This window comes from Pseudophryne corroboree, chromosome 4 (assembly GCF_028390025.1).
Source record: "Pseudophryne corroboree isolate aPseCor3 chromosome 4, aPseCor3.hap2, whole genome shotgun sequence".
Classification (NCBI taxonomy): domain Eukaryota; kingdom Metazoa; phylum Chordata; class Amphibia; order Anura; family Myobatrachidae; genus Pseudophryne; species Pseudophryne corroboree.
Genome location: NC_086447.1, coordinates 73,709,257 through 73,727,519, shown reverse-complemented (window position 1 = coordinate 73,727,519; position 18,263 = coordinate 73,709,257). Strand labels below are relative to the sequence as shown.

The 18,263-nt window shown below is 41.3% G+C and overlaps 1 protein-coding gene across 1 annotated transcript; it reads right to left on the bottom strand.

Moving 5' to 3' along the window:
* Positions 1 to 851: 851 nt before the first annotated feature.
* On the bottom strand, positions 852 to 16,888 carry LOC134908908 (cytochrome P450 2K6-like). The gene is made up of 9 exons (XM_063915143.1): positions 16,712 to 16,888; positions 14,067 to 14,229; positions 12,397 to 12,546; positions 11,483 to 11,643; positions 7,992 to 8,165; positions 6,541 to 6,682; positions 4,755 to 4,939; positions 2,162 to 2,303; positions 852 to 1,033 (listed from the first exon to the last, which is right to left on the bottom strand). Exons 1-9 carry the CDS (start codon positions 16,886 to 16,888, stop codon positions 852 to 854), a joined length of 1,476 nt encoding a protein of 491 aa, XP_063771213.1.
* Between the last annotated feature and the right edge of the window lie 1,375 nt (positions 16,889 to 18,263).

Sequence of the window (18,263 nt, the reverse complement as noted above, 5' to 3'; positions counted from 1 at the left end):
TTTATTTATGTTAATTGCAGGTCACTGATAAAAGGTAATATTATTTCTTTACCCTAAATACAAATAACATGATTATCACATTATCACAATCATCCCATGCGGCTAATTCAATCTTTAATTGGATAACCAGCAGTTTATACTGTACATGGTGCAAAAGAAACTGTGTCTTAACGGTATAGAGATATTTTTGTTACTCGTAGCCCCTTATGTGGCTGGTGTCTCCGATGGCATCCAATATTTTGACAATTGGATTAATCATGATAAATATAATAAATATTTCTTCCAATTATTCAATAATATACATCCTTCAAAATTCACACACAAAAGTCCATAACCTCACTCATCCCCCCATACGGGTGTAGTATGTGTTGCCGGTGGTCGGGCTCCCGGCGACCAGCATACCGGCGCCGGAATCCCGACTGCCGGCATACCGACAGCTGGGCAAGAGCAAATGAGCCCCTTGTGGGCTCACTGCGGGCACGGTGGCGCGCTACAAGCGCCACGCTATCTATTCTCCCTCCAGGGGGGTCATGGACCTCCAAGAGGGAGAAAAGTCATCGGTATGCCGGCGGTCAGGATTCCGGCGCCGGTATAGTGGTCGTCGGGAGCCCGGCCGCCAGCAACCTGAAGACCCCCCCCCCCCCATACAGGTGGGTATATAACCTCATCAGGTACCCATCAGCATTCGTAACTGAATATTCATTCAACATTCATCAAGAGAGTTGTTTATATGAATTAAATGTATTCTGAAATAAAATTTCCGTCAACATACTCAAATTATGTAATAGTCAACTCTATGTTTAGAATGTTCGTAAATTTCGCTTTGTGTTGAAGGTATTTGAACAGTTCACTTAATACCGAGCATCAGCGCATATCATCAGCTTTTTTGGCGTCGTTATATATCCCATTCCAGGTGTCATATCTACACCGCTAACGCCAGCGGGTGAACGGAATGTGAATTTCTGTAATAGGGTTGTGAAGAACATGAAAAGCTCCATTCTTGCCAGAGTTTCTCCAGCACACGCTCTGCGCCCTAAAATAGACCAGAAAAAAAAAATATGTATTATAAAACAGTTATAATAAATCTACCCCATCTACAGTATGATATGCTTAAGCTGGTTTAAGTTGGGTAAACACCGTTCACGAAAATCGTCTAGTGTGTATGCACTATGTCACTGACGATGCTCGCTCCCACATTTCATTAGCGACATCACCTGTTAGACGTGTATGCAGGTCAATCCAGCAATATCGCCAGCGAGGGCCATGCTGTACTGTATTATAGACTATATTATAGGCAATAAATATAAATATAGGCAATTCTATAGAGGGCTTCTAGCTATCACAATCTGGAACTTCAGGTCACGTTTTCTTGTTGCACTTGTGTGGCGGAGCTGATGCATGAATGTCACCATGTTGGATCTTGTCAGCTGACCACATCTTCCCCAATCAAAAGTGTTTGTTGCCTCAGCTGACTCTGGCAACCAATCTGTGACCTGCAGCTCTTATGTACACCTCTCCTGTTCATTAACTCAGTGCCAGAACAATAAGTCACATTGCTATATCCTGGCTCCTGTTTAGCAGCAAGTCTGTAATTCCTAGTAATATCTCTGTGCCTCGGTATGGCTGGGTTCCCTTTCTGCAAGCAACAGCACAGCTAAAGCCTTCCAAGCCACTCTTTTCTCCTGTGTTCCCAGTGCACATGTACATCTACATATCACCAGTAATATCCATCTAAACATGGGTGGTATGTAATCCAATCAGTATTACACCATTTGCTTTATATTAAGTTTTCCTTTGCATATATTATTGGAGAATCATTGCATATATCATTGGAGAATATCACAGAAGTGACATGGCATTTGGATAAGAGCATTTCCCTTTGTGGGAATATGTTGAGACAATCTTTAGTGCATATGTGGCCCTCCCATTCTTTATAGTGTTTTTATGTGAGTTGGTGACTCTCTGTTCGGTCTTTGCTGCTTTCGAGTGTGGCGTTATAGGATTGGTTTTAGCTCATTTGTAGCAGTAATATAACTTACTGTACATTGTAAAGGCCTACATAAAACACATCAGTATTGCTAATTTAGTAATCTGTCAATGACAGCAGGATGAACAACATATAGTACTGTGCAATCACAAAGTCCGGGCATACAGTACATACCTGCTGAGAATGGCATAAACGCATCTTTCTTTAGAAAATTCCCTTTAGCATCAAGAAAATGATTTGGGTAAAACTCGTCAGGTCTCTCAAATTGCGTCTTGTCTCTCAGTACAGATGACAGTAATGGGACGATGCAGGTTCCCTAGGATGAGAAACAGTTGTGTATAGAGACGTAAAAAAAAAGAACAAAGTCTTAGCTGAAAATGTAAATCTAAAAGACAAGCCCTCATAGAGCAAAGGAAACACAGCTTGGAGCAATGGAGTTACAGGAAGAACCAAGATTTTTTTTGCAAATCCTTTTGTAGGGCTGTAAGGGATTAAAAATGAGATTTAAAGATATTGTGATAGCCAGATAAACCCAAGAACAAATACACTTTATTTGCCATTTATTACTTTGGTGCATTGTCCAAAGACTGTACTCTAGACAGGGCTGCCACAGGGGGGGGTACAGTCGGTACTAGTGTACCAGGCCCAGGCACAGATAAGGGAAGACAGTATGCCCATAATCCCACCTGAGAATGACTTCTAATACACAGGCAGATGGCAAGCAGGTAGCTTGATATTAAAATCAACAGTGCCCCATTGATAGTGACATTGATCATGAGCCCACCCCACGTGTGACTCTGCCACAATTTCCCCTTCATGTGTACCTCTGGAAACCTCTCCATGTGTTCCTGTGACCATCTGTCCTAATGTGTCCCACTGAGCCCTTCTCTGTTTTTCACTTTTACTTCTCCTATCCACAACTGTGACTTTGGCTTTACTCCCCGTGTACTGGTCCTTGGGTTTTGACTAATAGGGATGTTTTTATGTATGTGCAATAGGGAATGTTGATTAACACCAAGGGGGGAATGTAATAGGGTGTGAGAATCAGGCGTCCTCCTGCTTTTACAGTGCCAATCATGTACATGGCAAAATAAACTTGGTTTTGCCATGTAATTAATTTCCAAAAAAAAAACTCTCACAAAATCTCTCACTTCATTATTCTAACACCCTATTACACTCCCCCCATATGCACTGTCTACCATGCACGGATGGCAATGATCAAGTATGAGCTGTACAGAGCTATGTAATATAGTGGCTTCCTATTAACATTAATACTATACTTATTTTAGGCAAACATTTTCTTATCACTCAACCTGGTTTTGCTTCATTATTCAGCCAATTATACTAACAACAACATACATCTGTAACCACACTGACCTCAGAGGAAGATTTATCAAAGCTTGGAGAAAAATTAACCGAAGAGAGATAAAGTACCAGCAACTTACCTTCTAACTGTTTTTTTTCAAACACAGGCGTCTATTTACTAAGCCTTGGATGGATGTTAAGTGGACAGAGATAAAGTACCAGCCAAACAGCTCCTAACTGTCATTTTTCAAACCCAGCCAGTAATATGGCAGTTTGGAGCTGATTGGCTGGTACTTTATCTCCATACACTTTATCTCCATGCAAGGCTTAGTAAATAGACCCCCAAGACTGTAAAATGACAGAAGATGATTGGATAGAATTTATTTTATCTCTCTCTGCTCCAAGTTTTGAAAAAATGTACCCCAAAGAGAGAGATATTTTTATCATCACCTTACCCAAAAATTTTGAATGAAATGTTTGACAATGTTTGAAAAATAACTATAAATATGTTTCTAAATTAAAATTCACTGCGGTGTGTCGATATTCACAATGTCAATACCAGAATGTTGAATGTTATGATGTCAACATAGTTTGGTGTTGGCAACTAACATGTCGATGCCAGGGACTGTTGGCTATAGCTCACTAACAGGAATGTGCCGAATACGTCTGAATAAGCTTAGGAAATATACAATATCATAAATCCTCATAGCAATATAAAAATAGTTACAATTAATACTTGCAGTAAGATGTCTTATAATGAATTATTGTAGTTACTAATATATGTAGATGAAGGTGTTACAAAAGATTAAATGATTTTAAAATAGAATTTTTGTTCTTTTAGATTATTTATTGCATTCCTGTTGTTGTTTTTTGGGTTTGTTTGTTTGTTTGTTTGTTTGTTTGTTTTTGTGTTTTTTTTGTTTGTTTTTTGTGTTTTGGTTTTAGATTTCAAATCTATGGACCAAAATTTCCCTTTAATAAAAGTGTATTTAAATTACTATGTCTTTAAATTTTACCTTTAGTACATTGTTTCAATGGTGTATTAATGTAATATTTACACTTTTATTTCCCTTTAATAAAAGTGTATTTTAATTACTATGTCTTAAAATTTTAACTTTAGTACATTGTTTCAATGGTTTATTAATGTAATATTTACACTTTTATTTCCCTTTAATAAAAGTGTATTTTAATTACTATGTTTTCAAATTTTACCTTTAGTACATTGTTTCAATGCTTTATTAATGTAATATTTAATCTGGTATTTTACATCAGATTTCAAATGAAAATAATCTATCCAAAATGAAACACATTCTCAAATTAATAACTATAAAATAATTCATTAACGAGGACAAAGTGAGCATTGCAACAGTTTTGTTGAAAAAAAAATCTGTAATGTTATATAAATGTTAGCTTTGCAGATTATGTAATATTGACATTTATAGAGCATATAATATATACTCACTTTTGGAATGAAATATCCCTTGAAGGTGACGTCTCTAGATGTCTCGTGGGCTACGCTAATAGGGACAATGTCGGAATACCTCTGGATCTCATGTACAACTGCATTTGTATATGGCATCTGTCCCCGATGGCTGTACAACGGTTGTGCATGTCCAACAACTCTGTAGATCTCATCCTGGACTTTTTCTAGATAGGATAAAATATAGAAAGACATGAAGAAGTGTCTGTGTGAGTGATGCCTTCTGGGGCATGATGAGAGTGTTTGCAGGACCTGAGAGTGTTTAAAATGTCTCAAGAGAAGAAAAGAAATCCAACAAGACCAAGGAAACTGAGAAAGGACTCCTGAGAGTAAACTCAACGTTTATGGCTGACCTTAATCTGTATGGTGGATTCCGACAGAGTTAGGCCCAAATTTATCAAGCCTTGGAGAGTGATAAATTTCACGGTGTTAAAATACCAACCAACCAACTCCTAACTGCCATGCTACAGGCTGTGTTTGAAAAATGGAAATGTGTTTGAAAAATGATTGGTTGGTACTTAATCACCATGCAATTTATCACTCTCCAAGGCTTGATAAATCAGGTCCAGTATGAGTCTCCTACTGTCATTGTATAAGTTAACACTTTCAAAGCTTACTTCACAGAAGGAGTCACCAATTCAAAAGATAGAGATCCAAAGAGAATGTATAGGGTTGGAGCAGGCTGACAATGAGCACATGTGAGTGGAGTGTTGAGTGTGAGAGCTTGCTCATTGAGGTTTGGAGAATGCATTTAGTTGTACCCCAAGAGTGGTCTGGGATGATGCTAGGAAAGGGACAGAAATACAGACTCAAAGAATAAGAGAGAGGATCTAAACGCAAGAGTCTCTGATATAAGATCAATTTAGATCAAGGTATGACTTATGCATGCTACGTAATATAGGGGTCTATCTACTAAGCCTTTGAGATATATAAAGTGGACAGAGATAAAGTACCAACCAACCAACCAGCTCCTAACTGCCATGTTACAGATTGGGTTTGAAAAGTGGTTAACTGGAACTTTACTCCATCGACTTTATCTCTATCCAAGGCTTAGTATATAGACCCCATAGTTCCAAGAGGGGTCTATTTACTAAGCCTTGGATGGAAATAAAGTGGACGGAGATAAAGTACCAGCCAATCAGCTCCTAACTTTCATTTTTCTGCTGATTGGCTGGTACTTTATCTCCATCCACTTTATCTCCATCTAAAGCTTAGTAAATAGACCCCTTAGTGTTCGGTGATTCAGAGGAGAAATTTGAAACTGGCAGAAAGTGACAGTGCATCCTGTTCACCAAGATGTATGGGACCATTATACATGTGAAAACAGGAATTACCACGTGTTTTAAGCAGTAGACCCATTCACCATTGCTACAACGCAAGAGATTATCACAGACATCTGTGGGCCACACCTGGACTACAGCATAGTCCAGATGTGGCCCGCAATCCCTAAACACTAGTATGGGGGCAGTCTCACATACAGTATATTCCCTGCACAATGCAGTTTTCCACCAAACCTTTAATAATTCTCTTATATTCCTATCTTCTCTCCCTTTTGGGATGCATGAGGGATTAGGAATGTGTATGTATTCAAATCCCACTTTATTCATTTTGGGGTAGTGGTCCAAGAAGAGAGGTAGGGAGTGCCTACATGCATCTTCCAGTTATCAGTGAGACATTTGTAGTAATCTACAGCCGGATGCACATTTTATTTCACTTGCTACATAGACAGATCATGATATATATTAATGCTAAGTAAGAATGACTGTACCTTGGATATCTTTATGTTTTGCCATCAGCAGAAGAGCCCAGTTGAGGGTATTCGTTGTGGTCTCGGTTCCTGCAGAAAGCAGGTTTCTGACCACCCTTGTTAGATTGTCATCGTGGAAATAAGACTTGGGGTTCTCTGCGTCCTGCAAATGACATACATAGCACAGGGTGAGCTCTCAGCACCTTATAATCATATATTTGCTTTGCATGTGTGCATGAAGCTGTTGGATTCAGTGTCTCATTGCCGCTCGGTTACTCTATAGAGTATAACTTGTTGACAGTTATGTCGACAGCCATCAGGTTGACATGAGAATGTTGACCGGGTGGAAATGTCAACCTACAGCATGACAGCATGCTCAACATGTTGACAACGGCCGCGTTGACATTCATTGTGTCTACATGGATGATTTGTCAACATGATGAATGGTCAGCAAACCATGCCTGGTCGTCTAGAGTTTTTTTTTTACCTTCTTCTGGTGTCAGTGGAAGCTGCAGCATTTTCTCCTTCCCCTAGTGCTTAACCCTAACCTCCAGGCGGCGCCTGACCCTAACCATTGGCATCCTCAGACTGTTGACATTTCAGATGTCAACATTGTGAACCTGTCGACAGTTAGAGGATGTCGACATTATGGTGTCAACAATATGAACATCAACATGTCAACCATGCAACCGGATACTTCGGCAAAAACCCGTCTGTGAACTGTGAAGGAAACTTCATTACAGTGGACCAGTCAGCTATAGCAAAACAAGTCATATAAGACCTGGTTCAGAGTTCCATGCAATTCAGCCGGATATAGATGGGAACGTTTGCCTCTTTTGAGAGTTGGACGCATCTAAGGGACCAGATTACCCCAGTACATCTGCTGGCGAAAGTTGCCATCAGTTCTGAGTGCCGACTAGCCCTATTCATGGTACATGAGGTCCGCCTGGGATCAGCCTCTAAATATACACACCTCTGACATATAGGCACCTTGACATAAAGTAGATTGCTTCCCCAGATCATTGGTGCTCCAACACTCCACTGAACGCATTCCCTATCGGCAGGACAACTACAAGGGCACAAGAAGCAGCAGACATATTAAGCTAACAACCCTTTCACCTACATCCTGGTCTCGGAATCTATGCTGGAAGAGTCCTGCAAGAACACCTGCCATTTTGAGTGGACTTTGAGCAACAAATGATTCTTGTGGAGGCAGCTGTGGTTGACAGGGCTACACTCCAATTCTAGTGGGACTTCGGCTTCTGTTCTCATCTGCAATGGTGGAAGCCACCATTGGTGGCAGTGGGAGCTGTGAGCTAGGGTTGTGTGGGGGGCACATCCCATCACCTGTTCTTGTGTGTGTGGTGCAGTATATACACATACACATACACATAAACCCACTGCTTTATCTTTATAGATAAAAAAACAACTAGAGTACAAAAAAAAAGTGATGCCAACGCTTGTTACCGTACCTCTTTCTGCTTTACGAGGAATGCATCAATGTAGCCTCTCTGGCCATTCTCATCTAGGTCTTTCAGACGCTCCGTAAATGTCTGTGTTGCATATTCCACCAGCTTGTCCGTATTGCTTGAAACAATTTTGTGAGTCCCAGGGAGGAATCCCAGGAATGGAAATATATTATATATCTGTTAAAGATAGAGTGCAGACAAATGAAGCAATTCATTATATTACAGAATACAGTGTCATTAGACTACCCTTCCATTTCTACATACAGAAAGAGCAGAATTATTTGTAGGGATCAGTGCAATGTGGTCCAAAATGTCCTCTGCAGCTGAGTGCATGGGTGCACAGGGCCCAATACAGGGATGTACTTAAACCCCATGTTTTACGACGTATAACTCTGATGTTTGTGGGACTTCACATGTGCAGAACGAGTATAGGTAGGAAATGGGTGGTGCTGCCTGTGTTTCCATAAAAATGGGGACGTGTTATCCCCATTGTCTGGGAGTGGTGAGACCAGTGTCTGCGTCCACTGTTTAGGCGTACTCAAATGGCAGTTACAAAGACCGTGACCATTGATCCTATCTTGCGTCTTTGGGCACAGGCAACGGATCTGAGACGCTGGCAGGAGGCATCTTTTTTCCTTCAGATGCCTCCTATAGGCATGAGCAAATTTCCAAATGGCTGCTCCACCTAAAGAGGCAGAAGATATACTAACTGCGTCCATCTCTTAATCAGGCCCACACTGCGGATTGTACTTTAGATTACATTATTCTGATCCCAAGTTTATAATAATAACACAACAGCGATACAGTTAGGGGTGAAGAGCGCTACCAAAGTGACAAGCATTAATTGGGGTTTTTAGAACAAATAATTGCCCTCCAATCAGAAAATACCTATATGTTACTGTATGGAGAATCCGTGGCAGTCCATCTTGAGAGATGGGCATAGAGAAACCATTAACTGATCATGTACTTGTGTATGGAAGAAAGTGCAAAGATTATTGGGCCGATTCTTCAGCAAAGCACGCCGCAATGCAAGGGATGCAGTTTCTTGTCTTTTTTTATTTTTTTGCATGTAGGTTAAATACTGTACTGAATGATTTTTCATGTAGTCCACAAATACTGGACAGACCCGGATGAAGTGACTTCATGCCAACCAGAGTCTGCCTTAGAAGCTCCCTCTAGTGGCCATGTTGGTTATGCAGCCAGAGAGGAAAGACACATATTGCAGTATCTCCAGAATCTGGTCCTTACCTACACAGACAAATCTATATATTCTCTTGTAGCTGTATATGAAGTGTCTGCACTCATCTAACAATACTTAGCTTGTACTTGTGATGTGTTGATGAGCGCATAAAAGGAATTATAAATAGGTGTATGAACATGTAATAAGTCAAAGAGAGATCTAAGACCATAACATTTTTAAAGTACATAGGGATATATTTACTAAAGGTAGATATTGATCCAATTCAAATAGATGAAAATTGATCTACAGGACATCGATGTTGGGATTCCAGGGCTAAAACACACATTAACTAACATTTAAAAGTTCAATAAAAAATCATCATGTGTTTTAGCTCCTGAAACCCAACATTGGGGTAAGTTTACTATAGTGGGAGTTTTTAAGAACTGGTGATGTTGCCCATACTGTAACAACCAATCAGAATCTAACTATTATCTTCTAGAAGCAGGTATATATATGTTAAGTAGAATCTGATTGTTTGGTATGAGCAACATCATCAGTTCTAAAATACTCCCACCTTAGTAAGTTTACCCCATTGATTGAGATCATTTTCCATCAACTCAAACAGATGAAAAGTGACCTTTAGTAAACCCCATAGTGTTAAGTCTGGGACATGTAGCCCTTATATAGAAAAAGGGACATACAGTATATTGAGAATGAGAAAAAAAAATGAAATAAACAGACAATAAAGATAAATGCATACAAAGTCTAGTAAAAGTGCTGCGGAATATGTGTGAGCTATATAAATAACTGGTAATAAATAAATTGTCCCCTGATTTTTAGATCAAATGTAATTGTATTAATGAATGTGTTGATGCAAATTATATGCCAGTTATGTAATGATGCATACATATAAATCTATGAAAATATAAATGATTATTATTACTTAGATGTGTTGTTTTGTTATCTTACTCTATTATAGTTCTTTTGACCCTTTTCTAGTGATCCTGAGTGAAGACATTGCCTGATCGTAGAAGGTTTTGTATACAGAAAACATGGACATGATGAAACAGCGGTGTGGAATGTGGAAATTTTCGATACAAAGAAATCAAGATGTACCGGTGTCATATGACACCAATTATACATCTGATTGGTGGTGAATCACTTTTCTAATTCAACGGCCCCCTGTAAGAGGTGGAGAAATGTGCCAGTGCTTTCTGTGTCAGTGACGTCACCATCAGTTTCTATTTACTCTGACAATCCATTGCATTTGGCGTTAAAGGACTCTGCATGTCTGGGTCCCCATAGGCAAACACATGGGGAGGGGTCCGGTTGCCTGGAAACCCCCCTTCTCTTGGCAAGTAGCTCAAATTATGACACCCCATCACCTAAGATGCTGACATATAGGTGCACCAGCAGCAGGGGTTATGTGGACTGTAACAAGAAGGTAACCCTGGCTCCATACGGGACACTGTTACTGTAAAACCTCACTGTGGATGCCATCATTACATCATGTGACCTTAGTTCACATATATTTATTGCCAGTGTCAGACTGGGGTATGAAGGGCCCACCGGGGAATGCAGTGATAGGGGCCCATATTTAGGGGTGTGGCCAGCCTACAAAGGGGGTGTGGCCAGCCTCCACAGAGACTTGAAATACACAATAGTCTTGTGCAGTGTAATGCAACATATCTACCATGTATAATACAAGTGCACAGTCTGGAACCTGATCCCTAGAGGAAGGAGTGGGCCCTCAGGCAGTGGGGCCTACCGGTGGTTTCCCTGGTACCCCTGTGGGCCAGTAAAACCCTGTTTATTGCTCCTACATGATCAAAGCAAAGACTATTGTACTATTTATTCCACGGAGATCCTTGCATAGACTGACAATTGCTGTATACTGTTGCTGTATCCTCTCATCAGGAACTAATTCCATTATAATTATTGTACTTGCATGCAAAGATACTAATTAATACCTAGTCTGTGGACCGATGGTTTGGAAAATATCTTGGAGAGCCATGTATAATTATACACGTTTATGAAGTGTGTTGATTGCATTAATGGGTGAGATTACATCATTATTAAGGTGATCTCAAAATGAGCACCTGATTTTTTTTCAATAAAATATTTTCCTACTTCATTGCAAGATCTCTGTTGAGAAGCCTCTCTTTCTTCCCCTTGTTTTCATGTCTGCACTTTTTCGTCTACGGTATGTTTGTGTAAGACCTGTGTTACCCACTGTTCCATGCTGCAGAGCTTCCTTACAGATTAATGATAATAATAATAATAATAATAATAATAATAATAATAATATTATTACCGAAACCATTGGACTTCCTAAATATTTATTATTTTGATCTGTCAAGCTTATAAGTTTCCTGAATGTTGGGTCGTTATAGTCCATTCGCTGTCCAAATAATATTGACACAATTATATTGCCCACACCAGCGTTCAAGATCATTGGGTCATCAATTCGCTGTCCTAAAGAAACATTAAAGAATAATGAGAATTAAACAAATCATGTATAGTGTAAGCAAAAAACAAGGGGGATAAAGTGGACAGATGAAGCACCAACCAATCTGCTACCAATTGTCATTTTCTAAATGCAGCCTGTAAAATGACAGAAGCTGATTGGTCGGTACTTTATCTCCCTCTAAGCATCTCCCCCACAAGAGGATGCTAAGCCATTATTAATAGTATCAGTCCTATGGAGGCACAGAATTTCCGTCATAACATGACCAACGGTGCCATTGCAACGTCATCAAAACACGCAATCGCTGGTGGTAACATGCCCACCAACGCCTGTGTATGGCTAGCCACTTCCCTGCTACCTCCCAGGAACGCCCACTGAAACGCTTGTCAGACTCCAGATGTCGTGAACGTCTGTTTTTGAAAATGGGGCTCTATGTAGATCACATGCAGAAAAGAGGGAGCTGAGAAAGATCTTTGCTCCTAATTTGTATTGGGGAAAAACCATAGAGTAGTGATATTCATACCCTCCAACTGTACCTTTTTGGCCGGTACAGGACCATTTTTTTATTGTCTGCACTGGTCAAAAAGGGCTGTGTACCGATTTTCAGCGTCTCCCTTGTCCCATTGATAAATATGGCAGCGCTGCGTAGCCACGCCCCTTTAGCCGTGGCCACACCCCCTTATAAAAATTTGTACCTGTATCTTATTTACTGATGTTGGAGGGTGTGGATATTTATAATATCTATGCAGATCATACTGTACCTTTAAAAGATGAAACATATTGAATTAGGTGTCCACATTCTTCGACGATCTTATCCTCAATCGTACTTTTCCCCATCCCATAATCACGTAATGTTTTTATTGTAAATCTTCTCATTACTTTCCAGTTATCGCCGTGTGAGAAACTGAGTCCTGAAATGTTCACAAGGATCAGTGTTATTAGTTATAGACATTCATGCATACATTATTCTATACAAAGATGCTTGCTTCCAGTGGCGGATTTTACCTGTAGCCCCTTCAGTAGAATCTGACTTCCCATTGGAAGCACTTCCTACTAATCGTAGCCACACAGGCAGTCCCAGGGGGAGGTGTTTTCTCCCCCTGGGACTGCCAGTCCGGACTGCAATAGCAGAAGGAGTACTTCCCATGGGAAGCCACTCCCCTGATATACTGTCAGCCCTATCTGGCTTCTATGGTCTGCAGCTGATGCAATCCATAGAAGCCAGGCTGTCTAGCAGCTATGGAATTAAGCCCCACCCCAGGACATAAGCCCTGCCCCCAACTGACGCTTGACCTAAGCCCCTCCTATCATTGATGTCAGCCACCAAACACCAGGATAGCAGGAAGGAGATATCAGCAGACCCCCAGCCAGACAAGTAACCAGCCGCCACCGCTACTTGCTTCTATGTGTGACTGGAATTTTTGTCACAAATTACAACAAAACATAGAGATGCTTTTAGCACTGACTGACCCAGAACCTCAATGTAGTCTGCAAATACCTCAAGTGAAGATTAAGTGGGTAGCCAATTAAATGCGCTAAGTTTTCGGCCAATAAAAATTTACCGATGGTCATTATCGGGCTATCCAATTGTAGGCTAAAAAGTGTCCCGTTTTCGGATGATAACACATGGAATCTGGGATAAGTATCTGGACCCGTGTGTTATCATGGAAAACAGGACTGTTATTGCGGATAATGCTTTGTGTTCCTGAGAACTGGATACCCCCCTAAGAAAGAAACTAATGGACTCTCCTCAACCTGCAGATGCGACAGCCCTCGTATTTGCCTCTAGGCACAGCAATCATAAGAATTGCATGGGTGTGGGTGATCCTGCGAGCGGGGTGCATGCGGGTGTGGCATGTCGCAATCACATGTGCTGGGCTGGGGAGAGAGTCTGCTGCCACTGCTGACAGGTAAGAGGGAACACAGGGGAGGGGAAGGGGGTGGTGGTGGACCTGTGGCACTGCCAGTTCCTTCCAACAAGTCTGGACCTGGGTAATTAGTACATGACAAGTCCTGGCTTTGATCACTTTGGGGTTCCAAGTAGAAACGTGTCCCAGTCAAGTTCGAACTTTGGATCCAAAACCAATCTTGGTTTATTGGATTGGATGTAGGTCCATTCCTTGTGACTTCACATGCCATATAACGCAGGAGAGTGTATGGAGAAGGTGTGGGCTGAAGTTCATGATGCAATGCTACACGATTTTAGCTGTTTTCTATCAGGTTTTAAAGGAATTCAGATCCAAAACCTATACCAAAACTATAACCCTGGATTATGGTTTTGCCAAAACCAAAACAGCGATGATTTAGAGCCAAAATCAAAACCAAAAAACATATGGTCTGTGAATATCTTAATATTCTTTAAATGAGCATGAGGAATTTTTTTGGGCTAAAACACCAAAAATATGAAAATGTCCAATTACTTCTAACTCACCCATTCCCTTGTCCATGGTCTTAAATATTTCAATTCTTGCCCTCTCTCCAAAGTCTTCAGCATGATTGACGAGAGCGTCTTTCACCGTTTCATATCCAGCTAAGACCACCGTCCTTTTCATGCCCATGGGAACGCTAAACACCGAACCATATTTCTTTGCAAGCTGAAACGCAACATATTAAAAATTATAGCACTCAAATATGAAATAAATAACTTGCTATCACACAAAACATTTTTGTAAGCTAGTGATATAACATTGGATTATCTTTAATGAAGAACAGTTCACAGCGGGAGAAAAAAATTGCAACAGACGGATTAAAATTTACGACATGATAAAGCAAATCTTTGGTACGGGTGGTGTCATTGATGTCATCCATTTCAATATCAGAACAATAAAGCTATCTCATGCAAAACTCAGTATATGGCCCAGATTTATCAAGCCTTGGAGAGTGATAAATTGCACGGTGATAAAGTACCAGCCAATCAGCTCCTACCTGCCAAGTTACAGACTGTGTTTGAAAAATGACAGGAGCTAATTGGCTGATACTTTATCTATCTCCGCTTTATCACTTTCCAAGACTTAGTACATCTGTCCCAAAGGGTGAGTCAGATAACACTGGGAAGACAGGGTTATTGTATTGCAGTAGTTTAGTCCTGTTATTTCATTGGTTAGTCTTGCAGTGGGTGGAGTTAGGGCTGTGTTTCTGTGTTACTGTAGTTTAGGCTGGCTGGAGCATTCTGGTTCCTCTTTGATCGTTTGGCATCGCCTGGATAAGTACCTGCTATTTATTTCTGCTGAATTGTTTGGTTTATATTGTCTGTTCTGTTTATCTTTGTTTTGCTGCCCCCTCCTGTCTGCTCCTTCCCTTCTGTTTGTCCACTTATTCCTTTGCTGTCTGTCCTTTTTAATTTCTTCCATTTCTTCTTTACCCTTGTTCTTTTCCCTTTTTTCTGTCCCATATCCACAGTTCGGCCCATACAAGAAAGTGTTCTTTCCTCCCTTTGCATATCCCTTAACAGGCCTGTCTGTGAGTGTGTTGTGCTGGGAGCTGCTGAGGTGTCTCTGGGCTCTATTGTATGTACTAAGCCTTGAAGAGAGATAAAGTGGACAGAGATAAAGTACCAGCCAATCAGCTCACAACTTCTATGTTACAGGCTGTGCTTGAAAATGACAGGAGCTGATTGGTTGGTACTTAGAAATAGACTCCATAATGTCTGTCAATCCTCTTTCCAGCACATAACCCTGCTCCACTTGCTGGGTCATGTCCCATGTCCTGTCCCCATCATGCCACAGAGCTGCCTTCCCACCACCTTACTGATGTGAGGGGAGGCTCATGGTGCAGCCATGGCTACTCATGCTCCCCCCATCACCAGGGCCTCAGTTCACAGCCTATCAAGATTACCAGCTCCATTGCGCATCCTAGCAGCCTCTACAATCTCCCCCTACCCTCTGGTGCTGGGCGCCAGTTCATGGTTTGCCGGAAAACTTTACCTGGCATCCCACAATATTGTGGGTGGGGTGCTCCTGGCCAGCCACTGCTGCCCAGAGCCACTCAGGCTGCACTAATGTTACAGCCGCTGGCCTGGCTTGCATACCTGTGGAACCTCCAGGCCCACATGTAGTTAATGAGATACCCACTGGTGCATTAACAAGGCATGTGTGCCAGTCACGGGCACTGTGGAAAGCAGCCATTTTAGATGGGAGAGCCATTTTATGTGACCAGGATGGAGTATGAGAAGAATGCAACCGACGGAAGCAGTGTGATGCTTTGGACAATGCTCTGCTGGGAAACCTTGGTTCCTGACATTTATGTGGCTGTTACATTCACACTTAGCACCTACCTAAACATTACTGCAAACCAAGGGGTTTGGTATGGCTGACCGACGGTCAGGAGACCGGCGGTCAGCATACCGTAGCCGGGATCCCGGCAGCATACCGACGCCGGGATCCCGGCGGGGGTGGTGGGCGAGTACAGCAAGCCCCTTGCGGGCTCTCTATGGGTGTCATGGACACCCACAAGTGGAAATAGTCCCAGGTGGTTGACATGCCGACCATCGAGATAGTGAGGGGGCGGGATATTGGGGGAGGTCATGTGACCGTCGGTCTCCTGACCGCTGGTCACATGAATACCACCCCAAACCAAGAGCAACCCTTAATGGCAATGGTATTTCCTTATGGCAATAGTCTCTTTCAGTAGGATCATGCGCCCTGTTACACTGCAGGCATTGTTCAGGAATAGTTTGAGGAACAAGACAAAGAATACAAGGTATTGCCTTGGCCTCCATATTCCTCAGACCACATTCTGATCAAGCATCTGTGGAATGTACTGGAGAAACAAGTCTGAGCCATGGAGGCCCCTACCTCGCACCTTACAGTATTAAAGGATCTGCTAACGACTTGGTGCCAGATACCACAGGACACCTTCAGAGGTCTTGTGAAGTCAGTGCCTCAACAGGCCAGAGCTGTTTTGGTGACACAAGGGGGATCTACACAATATTAGGCAGGTGGTTTTAATGTTATGGCTTTCATGTGTAATCCTTATAATATTATGGCTTGTGTGTAAACCTTAGAAAGTGTCTCCAGATTGGGCATTGTATTTCAGATAAACATATTTCGAATTTATTAAAATATGGCAATCTCTTACCTCTAAATAGGTCACATGAGGGTTCTCTAAGTTCATGACATGTAAGTACCCAATCAGAGGCAAGCCCTTCGGTCCAGGAGGAAAATTGGATATGCTTTTTTTGTTCCATTGTTTCAGAAAATATAAAATTGTAAAAATCAGCACAAGGTACGTAGCTGCAGAGATCCCGAAATCCATTGTGAAACCTGCAACTGTAAGGGAGCGTTCCTCAACATTATGATTCACCGGTGCCTTAATGACTAATGTGATTTATATAAACTTTCCCACAAACAACATTTGAAACAATTATAATAATTATCAAACAAAGTTTTAAAAGGAATAAAGTGAGGAGACGGCAATGATAAGGAGACTGAGGACATAAAGTTATTTACATTAGTAACATGAGGTGTAAACAAAATATTTAAATTTTTATTCGCTCTGCTGCTTATTGCAGTAGCCATATTTACAGTATATGCGTGTTTGCCTGTATTTGCATAATATGAATATTTATAGATAATGTGACAGGAATCATATACAGTATACCAGAGTTAAAATCCCAGTTTATTTCAACCACAGGCAGTTACACAAGCAAGTGCAGGATTCACAGGTCAGGTAGAGCAAAGCAGAGTTCACATAGTCTTCAAAATACAAGTTCTCCAGTGGACCCTAAGATCAAGGACCCCTAACAGTAGTCAACCCCTGGCCTACCACCTGGGCAGCTTGTCCACCATCAGGAGCAATACTTATTGTGTCTGAAACCCTTTTAGCACAAATTGACAGGTTGCTGCAATCAGCTGCTTCTCCACCCTGGCTAACAGCAACACCTGGCTCTTCAGACGCAATCCTGCAGTTCTACAGTCATGTCTTTGTCACAATATATAATAAAACATTTCCAATTAAACGGTTTTCTGCACTTTAAAAATCTTGGGTTGCCCCATATTGTTAAATGGTGGTCTTTTAAACAATATTCCATACACTTAATGAGGTGTATTAAATTAGCTATTCCATCACCACAGAATTTAAACCAGATTGTTATTCTCTCTCATAACTGTACTACCCCTTTCATGAGCATTTTGACTGGGAAAGTGCCAAGTACAGTAATCCCAGGTTGCGTATTGGTGTGAAATGATCAACCCGTGTATGTGTGCTGGGTGTACGACCCAGGTCATTACAAATGTTATTACTGGATCTAATCCCAAAATGCCTTGGTGTGAAAGGCGGAACCCGAGCTATTTGCCCTGGGATACGTATTAAAGCTGCTCATTGGAGACTCGGAAGTGCTGTGTGATGATGTATGTGATGACGATTCACTTTTAATGACTTCAACTTGATATGTAGGTCAAACATGGGTGCAGAGTGAAAAGCAATGACTCGGGAATAACCCAGGACCAATAAGTGGTGTGAAAGAGGTTTGAGCACTGTAACATGAGTTGAAATCATGTTGATTAACCGAGTCGGACCCTGGATTTTGGCATCAAAGGGGTATAAGATACTGTGAACAATCCACCAAAACAAGAGATTATTATCTCTTCTCTTACATGACTCCTCAGGAGTCTCCTTCAAATTAGGTGCA